At 51.2% G+C, this 19,101-nt stretch overlaps 8 protein-coding genes across 8 annotated transcripts; 4 read left to right on the top strand and 4 right to left on the bottom strand.

The window, feature by feature from the left end:
- Positions 1–53: 53 nt before the first annotated feature.
- On the bottom strand, positions 54–2,890 carry BKA67DRAFT_557390 (indole-3-glycerol phosphate synthase-domain-containing protein). Its single transcript, XM_046102252.1, has 2 exons — positions 2,240–2,890; positions 54–2,183 (listed from the first exon to the last, which is right to left on the bottom strand). Exons 1-2 carry the CDS (start codon positions 2,554–2,556, stop codon positions 221–223), a joined length of 2,280 nt encoding a protein of 759 aa, XP_045962431.1. The 5' UTR covers positions 2,557–2,890; the 3' UTR covers positions 54–220.
- Positions 2,891–3,050: 160 nt separating this feature from the next.
- Positions 3,051–9,351, top strand: BKA67DRAFT_557389 (nucleoporin subcomplex protein binding to Pom34-domain-containing protein). Its single transcript, XM_046102251.1, has 3 exons — positions 3,051–3,487; positions 3,552–7,614; positions 7,664–9,351. Exons 1-3 carry the CDS (start codon positions 3,414–3,416, stop codon positions 9,026–9,028), a joined length of 5,502 nt encoding a protein of 1,833 aa, XP_045962430.1. The 5' UTR covers positions 3,051–3,413; the 3' UTR covers positions 9,029–9,351.
- On the bottom strand, positions 9,302–10,385 carry BKA67DRAFT_557386 (Tim10/DDP family zinc finger protein). The gene is made up of 3 exons (XM_046102250.1): positions 10,137–10,385; positions 9,992–10,061; positions 9,302–9,888 (listed from the first exon to the last, which is right to left on the bottom strand). The coding sequence occupies exons 1-3, from the start codon at positions 10,148–10,150 to the stop codon at positions 9,700–9,702; spliced, it is 273 nt and encodes a 90-aa protein (XP_045962429.1). The 5' UTR covers positions 10,151–10,385; the 3' UTR covers positions 9,302–9,699.
- A 1,211-nt stretch (positions 10,386–11,596) lies between these two features.
- BKA67DRAFT_689368 (uncharacterized protein) lies at positions 11,597–12,641 on the bottom strand. The gene is made up of 2 exons (XM_046109094.1): positions 12,374–12,641; positions 11,597–12,121 (listed from the first exon to the last, which is right to left on the bottom strand). Exons 1-2 carry the CDS (start codon positions 12,446–12,448, stop codon positions 11,870–11,872), a joined length of 327 nt encoding a protein of 108 aa, XP_045962428.1. The 5' UTR covers positions 12,449–12,641; the 3' UTR covers positions 11,597–11,869.
- Positions 12,642–13,185: 544 nt separating this feature from the next.
- Positions 13,186–14,123, top strand: BKA67DRAFT_656406 (uncharacterized protein; the record flags this gene model as incomplete). Its single annotated transcript, XM_046106934.1, has 2 exons — positions 13,186–13,260; positions 13,785–14,123. 2 exons carry the CDS (start codon positions 13,186–13,188, stop codon positions 14,121–14,123), a joined length of 414 nt encoding a protein of 137 aa, XP_045962427.1.
- A 943-nt stretch (positions 14,124–15,066) lies between these two features.
- On the top strand, positions 15,067–16,041 carry BKA67DRAFT_591287 (triosephosphate isomerase; the record flags this gene model as incomplete). Its single annotated transcript, XM_046104693.1, has 4 exons — positions 15,067–15,104; positions 15,191–15,261; positions 15,339–15,947; positions 16,013–16,041. The coding sequence occupies 4 exons, from the start codon at positions 15,067–15,069 to the stop codon at positions 16,039–16,041; spliced, it is 747 nt and encodes a 248-aa protein (XP_045962426.1).
- Positions 16,042–16,483: 442 nt separating this feature from the next.
- Positions 16,484–17,025, bottom strand: BKA67DRAFT_533356 (thioredoxin-like protein; the record flags this gene model as incomplete). The annotated part of the gene is made up of 3 exons (XM_046099685.1): positions 16,484–16,775; positions 16,833–16,915; positions 16,987–17,025. 3 exons carry the CDS (start codon positions 17,023–17,025, stop codon positions 16,484–16,486), a joined length of 414 nt encoding a protein of 137 aa, XP_045962425.1.
- Positions 17,026–17,229: 204 nt separating this feature from the next.
- BKA67DRAFT_557370 (U1 small nuclear ribonucleoprotein of 70kDa MW N terminal-domain-containing protein) lies at positions 17,230–18,651 on the top strand. Its single transcript, XM_046102249.1, has 3 exons — positions 17,230–17,887; positions 17,967–18,094; positions 18,150–18,651. The coding sequence occupies exons 1-3, from the start codon at positions 17,626–17,628 to the stop codon at positions 18,375–18,377; spliced, it is 618 nt and encodes a 205-aa protein (XP_045962424.1). The 5' UTR covers positions 17,230–17,625; the 3' UTR covers positions 18,378–18,651.
- Positions 18,652–19,101: the final 450 nt, after the last annotated feature.

Raw genomic sequence — 19,101 nt, 5'->3', positions numbered from 1 at the left:
TCCCCTGCCTCGTTGTAGTTAACAGCCCTCATATTATATTACAATGACTTGACATTGAAGAGTTTTTGTAGAATTCATAACATGGTTTCCATTTTTGAAAAAGCGTCGAATTTTTCAACTACACAAGATCTGGTTCCAAATGTCCTGAACTTTGGAGCATCATTTTAGCCTTCTAATGCAACTCCCAACGCAAAACCAGCAAGCTGAGATAAGTTCAAAATTAACGGACATCTTTGGCCGCCTTGACAAACTGCCGTATCCGATCGAGGTTTTGTGCTCCGTCGACTTCAACTCCACTACTCACGTCAACACCCAGAACATGAGCGGCCTCGACTCCTAGGCTAACGATTGTTTCAGCAACATTTGTGGGATCCAAACCTCCGGCCAACATAATGCGTAACTCGGGATCATTTGCCAATTCTGCTTTGATGTCGACAGAATCCAAAAGTTTACCGGATCCGGAACCAGAGTCGAGAAGAGAAACCGCATGATAGCCCCTGACATGAACACCCGGCTCGCCAGGTACGAATTTATGCATGACGGGCACCGGGATGAATTGTGCCCACTCAACGGGCTCGTTTCCATGAAGTTGTACCACGTCCAAATTATAGCGCTTCTGAAGCTCGAGAATTTCTTCCAAAGGCTGATTTAAGAAGACTCCAGCAAGCAGTGGCCGCGTCTTACCAGGCGATGTAATCTTTTCGGCAGCCGATGCAAAGAAATCAGTGGCGATATGTGCCGGTCTCTTGGGCGCCGGCGACTCTGGTCGAACAAATTCATGTACAGCTTTGGATATCGCCTTTGCTGCCTCGTCGGAGACAGTGCGCTTTCGGTCAGGAACAAGGATCATGCCGATCAAGTCTGCTCCAGCTTCAGCAGCTGCGATTGCAGCCTCAGGAGTTCGGGTACCACACACCTTGACGAGGAGAGGATCCGTCGTAGTCGATTTTTCAACAACCTTGCCGGCGCATAGTTGCTGGATAAAATCTGACGCGTCCGGCGCACGCATGATTGCCTCACCGACCAGAACGGCGTTCACTCCATCCTTGTGATTCGCCACTACATCGTCATATGTGTTGATACCGCTCAGTGCGCAAATGATAGTCTCCTTTGGCACCAGGGCGCGCAACCTGCCTGTTGTGCCGAGATCAACCTCGAATGATTCCAAGTTGCGATTGTTGACACCAACGGCTTTAGAGCCAAGTTCGACTGCGATCTTCATTTCCTCGGCATTCTGAACTTCTACAAGCGGCTCCATGCCTAATGACTGGGAGTACTTGTAAAGCCGCGTAAGTAACTCGACATCTAGCATCTTGACGATGAGCAAGACAGTATCAGCACCGGCAAGTCGAGCCTCCAGAATCTGATACTCTTCAAAAATGAATTCCTTTCGCAAAATGGCGGGCCGGTTTGGCATGGCGCTGAGGACTTGTCTGACGGCACGCAGATCCTCGATGCTACCCTTAAACCATTCGGGTTCGGTCAAAACAGAAATAACACTGGCACCTGCCAATGCGTACTTCTTCGCCTGAGTTGGGGCGTTTATGCCCATCGCAAAGATGCCCTTTGAAGGTGATCCCCTCTTGATCTCGGCCATAAGAGAAACGTCAAAGGGTGTCTGGCGTAGTCGGTCGAGAAAGTTGATCTGTGGGGGTGCAGCCCCTAGGTCATAAGCAGCCTGCAGGTCTTCAGGCCGCTGTGAAGGAATAAGCTTCTGCGCGGTGACCGCGTCCTTCCTATGAGCATAAATTTGCTGCAGAATGTTGCTCTTTTTCGGTGCATCCGGGGTGGTCGTACCATTAGTTTGGGCGAGCTTTTGGAGGCGATCGTTCTCGGCCCAAGTGCCTCCCTGCATGTGCAAAAAGTTCTTGAACATGATCCGACCCTGTTCAGAAAGAATACTTTCGGGATGGAATTGAACGCCTTCCACAGTATAATCCTTGTGCCTGACGCCCATAATGACTCCTTTGGAACCATCATCCTTGGGAATCCAGGAGGTAACCTCCAAGGCTTCCGGCAGAGTGACGTGAGTACCGGCAAGGGAATGATACCTCGTGACGGGGAGGCCTTGCGCCATACCGGCATAGACACCCTTGGTATCATGCTTCAGGGGCGAAGTCTTGCCATGAAGAATTTCTCCAGCAAACTCGATTGAGCCGCCATAGACACCAAAAATACATTCCCTAAATTGGCAATGAGCGACGAGATCGATGGTTGACGGTGCAAGCTAGAAACTCACTGTCCCATGCATACTCCGAAAATTGGGATTTTGCCAGCGAAATGTTTGATTGCATCTTTGCTGATGCCGGCGTCGGTGTCTGGGTGGCCGGGCCCGGGGCTTATGACTAATTGGGTGGGCTTCTTGGCGATGAGCTCGTCAAGAGTAATCTGGTCATTTCTGTAGACGGTACATGTGGCACCTTCTAGCACCAAGTACTGGTAGACATTCCAAGTGAAGGAGTCGTAGTTATCAATGAGAATCAGGTTAGATGCGGTCGCAACCGGGGGCGAGGGATCCGGATGGTGGGGTGAATGATCAACGAGATGCAACGCCATGACTCCCTTCAAGTGCAAAGAACCAGATGTGTGGAAAGGAAAGTGTGGGAAAATTGCGAGATTGTCGATCACTGACAGAAATTCCGGAGCGAACACTGTTACCTTTAAAGTGAAGGGAATGTAGTCCTTGCCACAATTGGACACTTGTTCGTAGTAAGCAGGGAATAGTAATGGGAGGGATTCCGCGATGGCACTGCACTGGACGAAGTGGTGGCAGAAAATGCGGGCGGTACGGAGTACAGTCGGTTTCCTAAGATGACTCTTGGCTCTGCCGATTGAGGCAAAGCGGTGAAGAGCTTTGAAGTCGAATGCGAAGTGCGAAGCGAAGCGAAATGATGCGCGCGAGGCTGAACACAGCTAACTTACACCGACTTGTGCAAATCACCCCTCCAGTCTCAATCGTGCTACTGCAAGGCTGCGGCTGCATCAGCGTACTTACGGAAAGTGCATACCGTACTGCTCTGCGGTACAGGGATCTTGGCCACTCCCCAACTAAAATCTCGAGCTGTCCCCGAGCCCATTTTTGTGTGTGCCTGAGCCAGAAGCTACCCGCTGAAGGAGCCAGCCATGCCCCAGAGCTTGGACCGGGGTTTGGGTTCGGGCTCGGGTTCGTCCTGGCGGCTGCAAGATTGTTGATTGACTTGGTTTATTTACTACCTGCATTTTACGACCCGCCGCGAATTCTGAAAGCTCTAGACTAGATTGGAGTGCTGCAGCATCTCGAAGACATTTTGGAAGCAGCGCGTCCGCCACCTCACATCACCACGTCCGCTGTTTTGCTGCAACCCAGCACATGGCATTTACTACATGATCTTGATGCATAAGGCTATGTGCATTGCCGGCAGTAACCTGCAGCAATGGCACCCCAGCTCGTCGACAAGGTCTATTTACCTGACCTAGAGCCCTGCTTGAAGGGCGAGTCTGTTGTTTTGTATGTCCTGTCCTGTCAGCCAGCCTCGACCACCACTCGGTCGCTAACCTACTTGTTCCCGTAGGTCATGGAGACTCGTCGCGTCGGCTCTGGCAGATACTACTGGCCACCGCCAAAGTAGTCGTGCCATCATCGAATTCCTTACGAACCCCATCGTCCAGGCCTTCTTTACCAAGCCTGGCACTGTCTTTGAACCCGCGGGCAACAATGACCCTCACAAGCAAGCCTTCGAGACCCGAACGTCGGCTGTCCAAGTCACCCCTACACCTAACGACAAATACGATATCAACACAATAAAACAAGATTCCACCTGGCTGAGCAACAACGCCAGCATAAACCTGTTGGCCGCTTTGCGCATAGTCGTGATCGAGTTCCAATCCCGTTCTCGGAACCAACTCACGGGTCCCATCTCGAGCCAGGATGTGACGAATCTTCAGGAGGCCGCTGGCGCCACCAATGCGCAAGCTTCCAGTATCTTACCCGGGCTTAATTTGGCTGCTACTCGCGATGCTGCCGAGCTCCAGGCCGACTTTGAAAATGACGATGCCAGGCGACGTCGCATATTCCAGACCTACCTGGCTGAGCGCCGTTACTTCGCTATGACAACCGACCACTTGTTCACTTTGATGCTGCACGAGCAGTTGCCGTCGTGTGCCGCCAATGAGGCGACCAGGAAAATACGTGTTTCCTTCATGGAGGCATATGGATTGACGTCGCAAACACAGAGCACTGGGGCCCCCGCCAAGACATATCATGCTCTGATCGCGCAGTACTTTACTGTCACCTCCGACAGCATCAAGAGTTGCGAAGACGTCTCCTCCGTCGCCAAAGACCAGACGCTACATGACGACGACATGCAGAATGAATGGATTAAGACTTTCCTCGCCGAGGCCATCCATGCCATGACCGTTTCTTTCCAACTGCTGGACTTGTGCAGTCAAGTGCTGGTTTCCCCTGAACTGGTGAAACAATGGTTTCAATTCGTGGGCGAGACCTCTTTTCTTGATGTCCTGGGCGGAGTTGACGGACTTGCTCAGCTCATACCGCCAGTGCAATGTCTTGTCAGCTTGATATCCCTCACCTTGCTCAATTTGCCCAGGACATTGGGCTTTTTCTACGGAGAGCAGGAAATTGATAATGGTGTCGAGTTCCTTGGGTCGTCAGATGCTCTGCTTATGATACACGAAGTAGTCACAAACGCTGTTGACCGAGGTGTGGCTTCTGCCTTGCCCGTAGCTTTAGCTTGGGTGCCGGTTCTACATGGCATGTATGCATCCTACCAACAGCGCGCCGAACAGCGCGATGCAATTCAGAATCAGAAAGCAATTGAGTCGTATGACTCGGGAACTCAGATGATACCAGGCGCTGGACGGAGAAACTCAGCTGGAAGCATTACAACCATTGATAAAACCGGCTACGATGACTTCCTCGCCATGACCTCCATGGAACGAGATATCCAGCCCGCTTTGCTTATCGGAGCCGCAGCCACGAGTGATGGCTTAGTGTATGATATCATCTCTGATATGGCTCGATGTCTGGGCACTTCTGAAAGTGCCATATTTGCAGCGTCTGTGGGCTCCCGGATGAGGTTGGCATTGATAAGTCTTCTAAAGTCCACATTCAGCTTCGTTGGCTACAAAGGAGAACCGCTTACAGCACTGCTATCTTTGCTCTCCGGCGGTGATAGCTACTGGCAGCTCACAGAACCGAGCACCTTGCTACCCAAAGACGATGTCATCTCCCGGACGCTCAATGATGAATTCACCCTGGAAAATTTTCTGGGTCAAGCTTTACAGCGGTTCCCGTACGAGTTCATCCCTTTCACAAGCCTGTGCAGAAATCTCGCTTCTACCACCCACTCTTCTGACACCCACCATGATGCTATTTTGAAGATCCTCAAACGAACACCTCATCTGACCTTCGAGCTTCCGAAATCTTTCAATGATTATGAGCTTGCCCAGGAGGACGAAGGCTTGAACACAATCCGATTTTTGGACGATTTCCCCCTGTTCGAGATCACCTCTGCTCGTAAGCGTATATCTTCAGACGACGAGACATTTATCATACCGGCGGGCACATATGGTCGCTTTATGAGCGACTCCGGCAGAATCGTCCTCATGGAGTATAAGCATTCCACGTTGTCTCTACTCGGAAAGCGGTTGGAAGCCAATCTGACACCTAGCATTTACCGCCTCGAGCTCGGTGTGCTCAACGACGATGAGGTCGCAGAGGTCATCTCTCTGTTGGCAACTTTGATCCGAGTTGAAACCACAAAAGCTGTGAGGCACGCGGATAAAGAGGCCATTTCAGAACCCGGTTTATCTATCATCGCCGAAGCAAGCAGCGCGTTACGACGGACCAAGGACATCATATCAGTTGTCTGTGATATACTCGACAACTATATCGAGAATGACCCAGAAAGCGCCATGCTCCCGATCGTGACTGCCTCAATACAGTTTCTTGATGCAATTCTGCCACTCCAGCCTGGTCGCGTATGGTCATATCTCGGACGATGCGCATTACTCAACAACGAATCTAGGGCTGGCCGGCTTTCACGCCTGACAGGCACACTAGAGCTGTCTAACGAGCAGTACGAGTTATTGGCTAGCACGTTGCGATTCTTCCACAACGTCGTGGACAGCTCCATGATAAGTACAGTCCAGAGAAAAACACCAACTAAATCGAACGCTCGCCAGCAGGGCTCTGAAAGTATATGGCTTGGCGTTTCAGACAAACTCATCACACAAGTTACTGTGGCTATATCACAAGCCTGCGTGGACACATTGGAAAGTTCGACTACGTGGCGGTTTTCGTCTGAACTGCAACGTACAGTACTTATCCGGGACCTTGTCCCCATTCTCAACAAGTTCATACTATATACCTACAGTATGGGCGAGATTGAAAACAAGAAGAAATTGGCGGCGCCGTTAGAGCCAGCCGCCAAGTATATAATTGATAGCTTCTTAGCGCCGTCGGCAGGAAGCCTACGTATTCAACCACTTTTGGCAACTCTTGCCGTAGCAGTTCATTGGCCTGGAACAACTATATATGCCAATGGCTTGAAAGCGCTGAGCGATCGAACGATCGCCGTTTTAGAGCTTGCCACGACTCTAGTTCGGGTGGCAAATTTCTTCGACCAATCTTCGACCACCATAGAGTTGCAGTTATTCAAAGCGTCGCCCTTTGTGGCTAGGGTATGTGCTGCCCATGAAGGTTTCAGGGCGGCCACAATTGCACTCTTGGAAGCGTTAGTTGTCAGTGCTGGGAAAGCGACGGGCGAGCCACCGTCATTACTTGGATATCTAGGTCCCCAGACTTCGAGATCCTTCTTACAGCTGCTGTCCTCTTTGGACAGGCCTTTTGACCAGGCAGAAGAAGTCAGCATTATCTGGCGGTTCTTCTCCACCATTGTTAGGAACAGACAGCAGTGGATGGCAAACTGTCTCCTCACCGGCAAGACTCCGCGCGACGCGCGAAATGGCCACGACAAGACATCCCAGCCGGCATCAGACGCAGTTCTGACTTCCGCGCTCAACAGACTCTCCAACATGGATACAATCCCTGCCTCTGAAGCTTTATCGATACTTGACTTCATAACATCCGCTCAAAATTATTGGCCGTGGACAATTTTCAGTCTGCAGAAAAACACAGGATTCCTCTTAGGCCTACGGAAGTATGTGAAAGGGCTCGAGTCATTTCACATTACTTCCAAGACCAGCATGCTCCAAGCCTGCGACGAAGCTCGTTTAGCAGCATACATCGCCGAGACGTTTGCCATGCAGCTCTTCCACCTGCGTCAAATGGGACAAGCTGATAACTTGGCCAACGAGTTAGCTGGAGATCTTGATTACTTCTTGAGAGACGGCGTGCTGGTATCTGGCTACAACAATTCCTTGCACGCAAACTTTGCGAGAAATTTTGCAAACAAGTATCCCAGTTGCAAGCTCGATGATTTCAAACGTACACTCCTCGAACCTCGTGCGCTTGGCAATGGGTACTACTATGCCCTCAACTTCGCCGACACAATGTTGCAGTTTGACCCTGGGTGGGTAGGAATCCGTGGCAACGGGTTCAAGAGCGAAATGGAGAAGGCAAACGCGAACTTGTCTCTCGTAGATGCCCAAATAGTAAGTATACCCTACCCACGTTGGACAGAACTTTGCTAATAGCCAACAGGCTCTTTTCCATGCTTGGGAATTCCTGCTGCTTGAGTTGAGCCACTGTCTTCCCACTAATAGTATCCTTAAGAAACACACTCTCCAGGTCGCTGAGCAGTGTTTGGCAGCCAACGAAGCCACCCAAGGCCACGAGCAGATTTTCGAGAGGCTCACCGAGTCCCGAGTCGATTTGGCCCTTCTGCTCGTGCAGCGAGTTGTCGACAATACACCATCCGCTGCCGATGTCGCGAAACTTCTGAATGCCCTTTGGTCAACAGTCAGCACTTTTGAAGAGCCTTATGCACCCGGCAGCCTCTCACTCTACCGAACACTTCTTAAACTTCTCTACGTGACATTGCGGGCTCAGGTCAAAGCGTCGGATCCCAAGCTTTCCAACAGTGTTGCAGAGAAGCGTGCTCTGAATGACTCTTCGTTGAATGTGTCGCAGACGGTTCTTGGAATACTGGATGGTGTTGTCGGGAAAGGTCTCCGGACACTGGTGTCGCTGATTCACGACTCAGACGCAACCATCTTCCCAGAGGATGTTGCCATTGTGAACGCCATTTTGCAGGCATGCCTTTGCATACCGGGCATCAGTCAGAGTCAGACACAGATTGTGAACATCATGGCTGCGCACGATGCCGTACATGTGGCCGTGTCGTTGTACTCTTGGGCGGATAAACTGGCGGAAAAGGGCGACCCGATCTATGGCGAACTGTCCATACTCTTTCTGCTCGAGCTGTCGGCCCTGCCCTTAGTGGCGGAACAACTCGCCTGCGATGGCCTGCTCAACCATTTGACGTCTGCCAGCTTAGCCAACTACCTCAACCGGCCCAACGTGTCACCATTTGCAGACTCGGTTGGCCCACAAAGGTGCTACAGCATTTGGGCCAAGGGCATTGTCCCACTGCTGCTCAACATCTTGACAGCGCTGGGTCAGACAATTGCTCCGGAGGTAGCGTATGTGCTGAATCAATTCCCCAACCTGACGGCGTCGAGCATCGAGAGGTTCGAGGCGCCAGGGGCGAGTCGCACGCAGGCGGCGCGCAGCAAATCGGCGTACATCACCCTACTCTCGGTTTCCGAGATCCATGATCTGGCACTGATCACGCGCGTGCTTGGTGCCCTCCGCGCAAGCAACGGCCGAGACATACCCCAAGTGGAGTGGGACTCTGCAGGCGCACTCGAGAATGTCGAGTTCTGGTTGGGTAGCCGAAAGATCCTCCGGGAACGGCTGGTGCCGCTGGGACAGAGAGAAATCGAGTGGAAAGGGACGAGGCCTAGCGACGCTGGAAAGGCCAGGGGCTACGAGAGCAAGCTCGAGGAAAAGGTTGTAGAGCAGCTGGAAGGGGTGAGGGCCGTGCTTGGTGAGGAACTGGAGTGAAAAGTGCCTGTTGTACAGGGTGGAATTGCGGAAAGAGGGTGCGAAGGAAGGCGCGTGGCGAACCAAGAAATAAGGAGTATATTTCACATGATATATCGCGGAGATGCATTGGAGATATATCTGGAGCACTCTGATGATGGCAGCGGAGGACGCTCATGGGCGTTTACGGCATCATCTCATTAGAGATAGTGGTGAGGTTTGATCCAGGGCTTGTCAACACAAAAAAAAAAGTGTCCTTTCAGCATTACAAGCATGACATGCTCAACTGTGAAGTATTGTGATGCAGTGTGTTATACGAGGCGTCTAGAGTGTCGTGAACAGAGTTGAATATTTCGGGATCTTCTCCTGCCCACACATGCGAGCAATGCACCGGCCTCTTTACCTTTTATTATAGTACAAATATACAGGGAGGACCTGCAACACATCTCCGTCCCTTTTTCTTTTGGCCCCCAAAAAGACGTGAACCCGAGTCAACCGTTACGGCTCTGTCGAGGTTTTTATGATACACTTTGACACACGCGGCTGCAAGCATTCCGCAACAGCCCCTTCACAGGTCATTCATGGCGAGGAAGATGTTGTTGTTGTTTGCTGTTTTTGCCTGCATCCCATTCCTTCCTTCCGTCCTTCCGTTCTTCTTTTTTCTTCTTCTGTTCTTCTTCTTCTTCGTTCCTCTACCGCTGCTGCTGCGACTGGGCGAGCTGGGCGTTGTGCTCGGCGAAGCGCTCGCTCAGGCGCTGGGACTGGGCCATCTGCTTCTGGACGCACCGCGTGATGCAGCCCGTCTCCCGGTTCGAGAGCGACTTGGACGTGAAGTCGTCGATGCACGACACGAAGCAGTGGTCCACCAGGTTTCCGAAGATCTTTTGTGGCGGGAGCGTGGTCAGCTTCCCTCTCCCCGGGGGGGACGTTTCTACTCGTCGAGGGGGGGTTTTTCCCCGAGACTTAGGGAAGAAAAACACTCACGTTCATGAAATCCTTCATCTGGCGCTTCTGCAGGCGTTGCTCGAGCGTGCGCTGCTCGGCTGCTGTGAGACTGTTGCAGGTTTGTCCATGGTCAGTCTTACTGGTGAACGATTGGTGAACGTTGACGGTGTGCGGCTGTCCTTACCCCATGCCATCCATTTTGAGTAGGAGTTTTATATAGAGAGGTCGAAACAAGTGGGTGTGTTTGTGGTTCGGTTGATAGTTCTGGTTTGTCGCAAATCCAAGGTGGTTGTTTTCTTGGTCTGAAGCTTATGATGCTATGGCAATTGCAGCGGCTCTCTCTCTCGCTCTCTCTCTTTTTCCAGAGGCTAGCGCGTGCCAAGTTACAGGGGAGATCCATTGGAAGCTTTCGACCCGAGAATTGCGACAGATAAGATAAGCGGTGCGCTAGCATCCGCACATACAAACTGCAGTGCAGTACAATGGCAGATGCACCTACGGAGATGTCACGTGACTGATGAATCGCCCCGCTTTCTTTGCTGCGCACGGTTACAGTATATCTTGAAGAGACCAAGAGGTTCCCTTTCGCTCTTAGTTCGCCAATCTTGCAAGATGGTGATCGGATAGCGCATTCAGCAGCATGGTCAGGAGGGTAGTTAGCCAAGGAATGCAATGGCTTCCACGTCTACTGATTTAGCCGATCAATTCGCCTACTCGCTTACTTTTCCTGCGACCTGCTTGGTTTACCGTTGTGGCGCCGCTGACCGCCGCTGTGATCCCGGTGGACAGTAGTAATGATGATCGACTGCTTCGATATCTGTCATGGCAATTCAAAGTCTAGACAATGAAATTTCCGTGCTCCAATTCAAAATATATTCTGGGCTTTGTGATGCAGAATGACTGTGTGTTTGGCGGGCTTGTAGAAAGGTAGGCAATAAGGCATCCCCATGGAATAGATGTAGAAAGTGCTTGTCTGTAAATAGATCCATCCACCACTGCTCTCACTGATTATAACATAATTAACAGGCTTCTACCAGCTTTGATCAAGAGGTGATATCCCTAAGGCGTACACAAAGTGACAAGGGATAATAGTTTATGCGCCCAGTTTATACTACACTGTACTCAGCGTTATACGGATCGTCAGATAGATGCTTAAGCCCTGGCCAATGATATCAACACCCGTATTTGACTTATAAGCCCAGTAGTTGTTGCCCAGATCACGCATATTACAGCCGATCGTACTATATCACATCGTAACGCTTTCGAAACTTTCACTAGACCTTCAATAATAGAATAAGGCCTCAATCAAGCTGTCATTAGTTTATTCTATGGCGTTGTGTTAAGGATCAAGGTAAGCTAGAACCTCATAAGTCTACAGTGGGTCCTTTACGATACTTTACTGTAGATGAGTCACGTTACACGTACTGTGTATTTAATAATAAATAATCACAGGTGTTTAAAGTCACTAGACTTCGGCAGAACTCTTGAGGAAACCTGACCGTATGTCATAATGTGTTACATCTATTTCATGTGACTGTGAGCTTTGTGGGTGGCCTCTCCCCAACTGTTGGAACAGTGGAAAATTACACGCAGCACCACATTTCTCTCAAAACTATGTGCTGACTTGTTTTTTTTATTAAATCTACCAAAACGTCCATAAATGATGAAGACAAGCGCCAACCGGCAAGTATGTATAAAATCCAACCATTCCTTCGTTCGTTGACAGGCAGTGAATCAAAAAGCAGTAAAATCTCACTTCGCTGTACTGAAAGGTTGGGCGTTTGTAGGGTCAACTATAAGCTTGATCTGGTCTGTACCGTCCTCATGACAAGCAGTCAAAGCATCTTGTCAAGTTTAGACAGCCTTATGGGGGTGACCGACTGGGATCGTAGCACTATCAGCTCGTAGCCAAGGTGGCTACCCTCTGCCACATCGATGTCTTGAGTCGCCACTGCAGCAATCATAATTATAGGGCCGGATCCGGGAGCAGTTTGAGTGCCGGCGAGATACAGGGCCAGGGCCAGTCTGGACATTTTGCCTGTCGAGGCATTGCTTGAGCCGCAGCTGTCGTGGTAACAGTACCGATAATGGTGGTGACGGTGCCATTATTGGTGCAAGATGGAGCATTGTGCTGCCAAACCCAGTTGGGGCATACGTTGTAAGTGCCATCTGGAGACTGCGAGTTAGTTGTTGGTTAGTTCAAAGTCTCCACACATGGTGGATGCAACGGCGATAGGGGTTGAACCCGTGGGAGCGAAATGGGGGCTTGTAAAAGGCAAACGTGGAGAAAGGGTGTGTATGGTTGTATGTCAATCAACTTGTGCCGTTAGAACATCACCCCTGACATCTGCTTTCCGAAACGATGGCCGTAGACGCGTGGGAGTAATGTTTTGGCGAGGAGTTTTGCATATAGGAACATACCTCAGAGGCGACAGGCAGAGCTTGAACAGTGCTGAAGAGACTGACGATGGCCACAATGACGATGGTGACTTTCATTGCGAGAGTGTCGAGTCTCGGCCTGATGGTAAGGTGTGGGGTAGCTTCTGGTTCGTGTTGTGGAATGAAGATTTCAGAAGAGTTGAAAGTGAGTGTTATTTGTATTGTGGAATCTAAGTTTCCGCAGAGCTGAGGCTGAGTGTCATTGGTGCTCTGAAGAGGAAAGCTGTTCTCATAGTTTGGCAACCGCGTGGGCTTACAATAATTGTTTGAGAAACTTCGAGAGGCAATGAGTGCACCTTCAAGCTTCAATGAGGCAAGGTCAATGGGTAGGCTCATAAACGAATAGCTATTATTCAATTACCGTCTTGTTGTGCTCTACTTATCACATTCAGCCTGAGGCTTCTAAATACCTGGAGTGTCAATGCCTTTTCTGCCAATCGTTTCCACCTAGCTACATATTTACCAATCTTCAACCGATCTTCTACCATCTTAAGCATCTATTTTCTCATCCTTTTACCTCTTACGTATCCATTTTCCACCTTGAACCTTTCTACCTTGAACCTTTCTACCTTTCTACCTTTCTACCTTTTCCCCTCTAAATTACCCAACTTTCATCTTTCATCTTCCATAATCTTTTACCTTTCACCTTTATCTTTCATCTTTGTACCTCTTACCTATCTAATTTTTTTTTCCATCTTTTGCCTATGTCATCCTTATATTCACTTCATGTCACCTTCATTTCATGTCTTTTTCGCATTCATACTCTATTGCGAAATGACTCACGAAAATCCTAGATGAAGAGCAACAACAGCGTGTCTCGACGCGATGACAACAACATCCCTGATGGCGCTACTGCCACATATCTCATGGTAAGCAACCCCACCCCGTCTTCCTTGTCTGGGTCTCTCTGCCGGCCTGTCATCACTGAGCGGTTGCCATCACTCAACAACACGAGACTTGCTGAGGGTCCCCCCACAGCCAGCTCTGTACTAGGTCATGTGTGTGCGCTGGGTACCGTTAGGACCCAACCTCCCAACTTTGGGCAGGAGCGACACCAATTGGTACACTTCGCTGTGGTCAGGAAATGAGTCCGTGTTGGGTAATCCGCCTCGTGGGCTCGTTCTTTTCAAGTCATCCATTTGGTTGGGTTCAGCCTGGCTAGGTCGTCGCCTTCTCGCCGGCGACTCTAGGTGTGTATTGAAAACGTAGTCGGGGATCCTTGTAATGAGGCGCCTTTCGTGGGAATAATTTTTGGCTACGCGGAGCATTGCTTTGCGGGGTACTGTTGTGGAAAGAACGACGGTGATGCTGGAGAGATCTTGACTTCTGAGGATTTTGGGGCTCGCCTACTCAGTCTTTTGCCATACATTTTACTGACGGGGTTGTAACACAGACTACCGAACCTGCTACAAGCGGCCTGGTTTCTGCTCAGCACAACATCATGATGGGCAATGTTCAGGCTATCCACAGCCAGACTGATGAGTCCATGAGCGTCATCTCTGGCTTCCTGGCCTCCCAGCACGTTATGATGGAGCATTTCGAGGCTACCTCCGAGAGAACAACAGAACATATTGAGTCTATGAAAGAGACCTTCGACAGAACAACAGAGCGCATTCTGGGAATTATGGAGCGCCTTGAGGTCATGCTTCAAGAGCAGAAGGCCAAGAATGTGCGTGAGGCGAAGAGCATGAAGCGATCGGACAAAAAGGAGGAGAAGGCTCATGTGCAGTAGGTGAGTAAGAGCACACCCATAAATATGGCGACGGAAACTAACTAACCTATTGGTATAGTACGTCGCCGGCTACGCGCTTGTTTTTTCTACTGTTGTCATTCTGTTGGTCTTGTCAGCATGCATTGGTGCAATCCACCACATTCGTCACACATGGTTAATGGGATGGAAGAGGGCAAAGATTGAAGAGGACATGCTACCTATAATGGAAGATGGTAATGACTGGATAGCACGAGAGCTTGCAACAAACAGGGAGACGTGTTACTTGCTTATATGGTAGTCAAGCAGCGCACTTCATGAATGCTGTAATCAATTTCCAGCAGGCATTCACTAAGACAAAACAGAATAACCTGACACGCCACTAGATTCTATACGGTTTCTTCTTCTTTAGAAAGCTAATAAGATAATCTGGGTTGTTTGCATATACACCAGTAAAAACCAGTGAAAGCTCGGGGTTATGTGTGATATGCGACGTCGTGAATTTCTACATCAGCTGTTTGGACGGTGGTGCTGCTTCAACCAACCTCACGGACCTCCGTGCACATTGAAGTACTAGGAACCACTCGTGATTTGAACACAAAACTTACGTTTATATGTAATAGTCCGTACGGGGAGGAATAGAGCCACTAACTGCCCAAGACAGCCGACGGAAGCATGAACTTGCCGTTGATCAGTATGTTAAACTTAAGGTATGACGCCCGCAGCCCTATGACGCCGAGTTGAAGGCGCTGGTAGTGGGTTTTAGCGGGGGTTTTTGAGAGAGCTCTTCAAACAACCCCGCCATGAGCTTCCGGTTCCTGGCGAGGAGTCCAGGACATACGACTTGGGGCGGGCACTCTCTTCTACTTTCTTGCTCTTACAACTTCTTTTCAGCAATTGAACAGATACGAATTACTCTTACTCTACAACACCTCTCCAGGCTTATTACTCATCACTATTGCCCAAAATGGCCCGCAAGTTCTTCGTCGGTGGTAACTTCAAGATGTGAGCCCCTCGTCGCCGGACCCTTGGCAGCTTCGAAAAAGGCGCAGGGATAAGTTGAGAGGACGTGAGAGCTGATTGGAACCCAGGAACGGCACCAAGTCGTCCATCAAGGAGATCGTTGACAACCTGAACAAGGCTGAGCTCGACTCCAACACAGGTATGTTCTGCAGATTGCATCACCGGCGCTCTCTCGAGGCGATGGCCGAAGTAAACGAAACTTACACAGCACTGCAGAGACCGTCATCGCCCCCCCTGCCCTGTACCTTCTCTTTGTGCGTGAGCACCTCCAGAACAAGCACGTTGAGGTTGCCGCCCAAAACGTCTTCGACAAGCCCAACGGTGCCTTCACCGGTGAGACGTCGGTCTCGCAATTGGTTGACTCGGGCATCCACTGGACCATCCTCGGCCACTCGGAGCGCCGCACCATCCTGAACGAGACGGACGAGACGGTTGCCTCCAAGACCAAGTTCGCAACCGAGAACGGCGTCAGCGTCATCTGGTGCTGCGGCGAGTCCCTGGAGCAGCGTGAGTCTGGCAAGACCCTCGAGGTCATTGCCGGCCAGCTCTCGGCCCTGAAGAAGCAGATCAACGACTGGAGCAAGATCGTGATTGCCTACGAGCCCATCTGGGCCATCGGCACTGGCAAGGTTGCCACCACCGAGCAGGCACAGGAGGTCCACGCCTCCATCCGCCAGTGGTTGAAGAAGGAGGTCAGCGACAAGGTCGCCGAAGAGACCCGCATTCTGTACGGTGGCAGTGTCAGCGAGAAGAACTGCAAGGAGCTCAGCAAGCAGGCTGACATTGACGGTTTCTTGGTTGGTGGTGCTTCCCTGAAGCCTGCTTGTAAGTGCCCCCCTTGTCTTATGAAAGGCCATGCACGATATGATATGCTAACTAATCATTACCAGTCGTCGATATCATCAACTCCAAGTTGTAAGGATGTGCTCCGACGCTACTGTCATCGACGATGGCAAAACCAGCTAGAAGAAAATAAAAAAGGCTGAGGTCATGAATGATGAGAAAGGTTTCGGTTTGGATCGGGAACGGATTCAGTGGATAGAATGACCCAAAATATAATATACCCTTTACAAACTGATCTCTTTCCAACCATGTCATGCATCTGAATCTCGTACTGCTGCCGAAGCAACGATAATTCTGCGTAATATTGTATTTGTTCTTCTTCTTCTGCTTATTCTTCTTCTTATTCTCCTCGCATGGTTGAATGCTTGCTTGCATGCATGCCACTGGGTTATGCTCGTCCATATGATACACGCTGAGCCCAGCTGCCCAGGAGATTGTACATTTGATATACAAAGCCGCGGCTTGAACACGACTGACATTCCAAGCTCTTGGGTAAAATGCAACACGGTGCACCCCAACTATACCGGCATTCCGTTTCCATGGTATGGAGACCACACACCTCTGACACTTTCGGCAATACTCGTGACTGGCTTGTTGACCTTCTTCAGCCTCTCGCCGCTGGCGTCCCGCAAGAGCTCAGCCTTCTTCACGATGGTCGAGGCCTCCATGTTCTTGACGCAGATGGCCTTCTGGTTGCCGTTTATGTAGTGGCCGATCATGACAGGGTGTTTCCGGGGTTTCGGCGATACGGCGAACTCAATCTGTGGGTGTGCTTTGGCGAATTGTGGTAGTTGGTGCTTTATGAAGGCGCTGGGACGAGGGTCAGCGACTGATGGGCCCGATCCCCGAGGGAGAGAAAATGCTTACTTCATGCCCTTTGAGCTGCCGGAGTAATCACAGTAGTGAATATCCAGGCGCTTGCACTGCAGGATGAAAGCACCGAGGCCATTCTGTAGAGCGCTATCAGTACGCTTGCTCGAGATTGCTTTGTGCGAGATGGCACAGAAGGGGGCCGGATTACCTGGCCCTTGGAGACCTTCTCGATCGCCCTTATCGTCATGTTGTCTTGATTGGAGGTTGAACTATTTGCACTCAGCCTCTCTCTCACCAGACCCAAACAACGGCTTGAAGTCGACGGCCTGTCGCGAAATTTTGGGAGCTCTAGGGGGGGTGCTGCCGCTAGCCTACTTGAAGACTAGACCCACGAGCAGCAGTCCAAGGAGTACTCCGTACATGCGGATCCGTAACAGAGTAGTCAGAGACACGCAACATGCTCACAGCGGAAGGCTCTGACAGGGTGGGGTCTCTTGTCCCCCTTTGCCGCGTCGGATAATTGCCGGAGAATTGATCAGGCTCGCGATGAAATGAGTGAAATGGGAGAGGAATTTCCTGGCCTTGGCTTGAAGCTCCCGGTTCTAGACTAGACTAACGAAACGCGACGGCAGCCTGTGGACCCGGGACATAACTTAGACAGACACAAGATTCAGACACAGCTGCTTCATCAATCTCGAGCCCTCTCACCAATCCATCACAAGGTGACTGCGCTCCCTTGGTTCGTGGCTTTCCGAGAGTCGCATCATCCCTGTCTCGTCCTGTCCTTCTTTTTATTTTATTTCGTTCATCTATACGCTTCACGCAGTATAGCGGTACCGAGACCAAGATGACAGACAAGCTCCCTCCCCAGCTCCTCGCCCTCTTCGCACCTCGACCTCCCCTGAGATGGGTGCCCCATGTCGACGAAGCGCCCGAAAACCGACGCACCGCCGGCCCGGCTGGTGTCGCCCAATATCTGCCTGCCCTCAACGTCTACAAGGACAACGATGGATACGTCCCAACTGAGAGTTGGCTGCAGATGAAGGACCGCAAGAAGCGCGAGGCCAAGGAGAGACGCGAAAACCTCTTGACCGAAACCCCAAAGGACTGTGCGTCTCCCCGTTGTCGATATCCCCGTCTCCTGGCGCTTTTACGCCCCGACCATACATGCTGACTGATGCGATACAGACAACCCAGACCAAGACCCCAACATTCGTGGCGATGCCTTCAAGACCCTCGTGGTGGCGCGATTGAGCTACGACGCCAACGAGTCTGACCTGGAAAGGGAGTTTGGACGCTTTGGTCCAATTGAGCGCGTATGTTGTCGTCCCCATGATGAATATCACGAAACCAGCTGCTGACTTTCTCTAGATTCGAATCATCACAGATACCCATGCCCACGAGAAACCCAACAAGAAGAAGAAGCCCCACCGCGGGTATGCTTTCGTCGTATTCGAGCGTGAGAAAGACATGAGAGGTAAAGCCACCATTGATTTTTTCCAGAAACATTCACACCATGTCCCTCACCTGAGATTTGGCCCTCAAGCTTGCCTATCTCTCCCCCCTCTCCCCCCCTTTCTCCACCCTCGCAAGGTATGACTTATTATGGTAAGGATTTACTGACAATGGCGCGTTGCTGCGCACGTGTGAATAGCTGCTCTAGATGGTTGCGATGGCATCCGTATCAAAGACCGTCGAATCAAGGTAGATGTCGAAAGAGGCCGAACCGTCAAAGGCTGGAGACCTCTTCGCCTGGGCGGCGGACTTGGTGGCCGTGGCTACACCAAGGCTGTCGGTCCCCGCCCTAGCGGTCCCGGTGGGTTTGGCGGCGGCGGCGGCGGTCCCGGTGGCGGCTTTGGAGGACCACGCGATGGCTTCCGCGGAGGCTTCCAGGGAGGTCGAGCCCGCGGTGGCTTCGGCGGTGGCCGCGGCGATCGTGGTGGTGGCTTTGGAAGTCGAGGAGGCGGTGGCGGCTTTGGTGGTGGTCGCGACCGTGGTTTCGGCCAGCAGAACGGCTTTGGCGCTCCTCCTAACGCACCTGCAGGTCCTGGCTTTGGCGGCCGCGATCGAGACCGAGGTGACCGCAATGGTCCAAGTGGTGGTGGGTATGACCGTGGTGGTCGCTCATTTGATGACAGGTCTGGACGTGACAGCGGTAGATACGGCGACCGTGACCGACGAGGAGGCGGCGCCGGCCCCGGTGCCGGTAGCAATGCCAACTACGAACCTGTCCGAGGCGACCGTGGAGACCGTGGAGATCGTGGAGACCGCGGAGATCGTGGAGACCGCGGAGATCGTGGAGACCGCGGAGATCGTGGAGACC

This window comes from Truncatella angustata (genome assembly GCF_020726525.1).
Source record: "Truncatella angustata strain MPI-SDFR-AT-0073 chromosome Unknown BKA67scaffold_2, whole genome shotgun sequence".
Lineage (NCBI taxonomy): Eukaryota > Fungi > Ascomycota > Sordariomycetes > Amphisphaeriales > Sporocadaceae > Truncatella > Truncatella angustata.
This window is presented reverse-complemented; position numbering and strand designations above follow the sequence as displayed.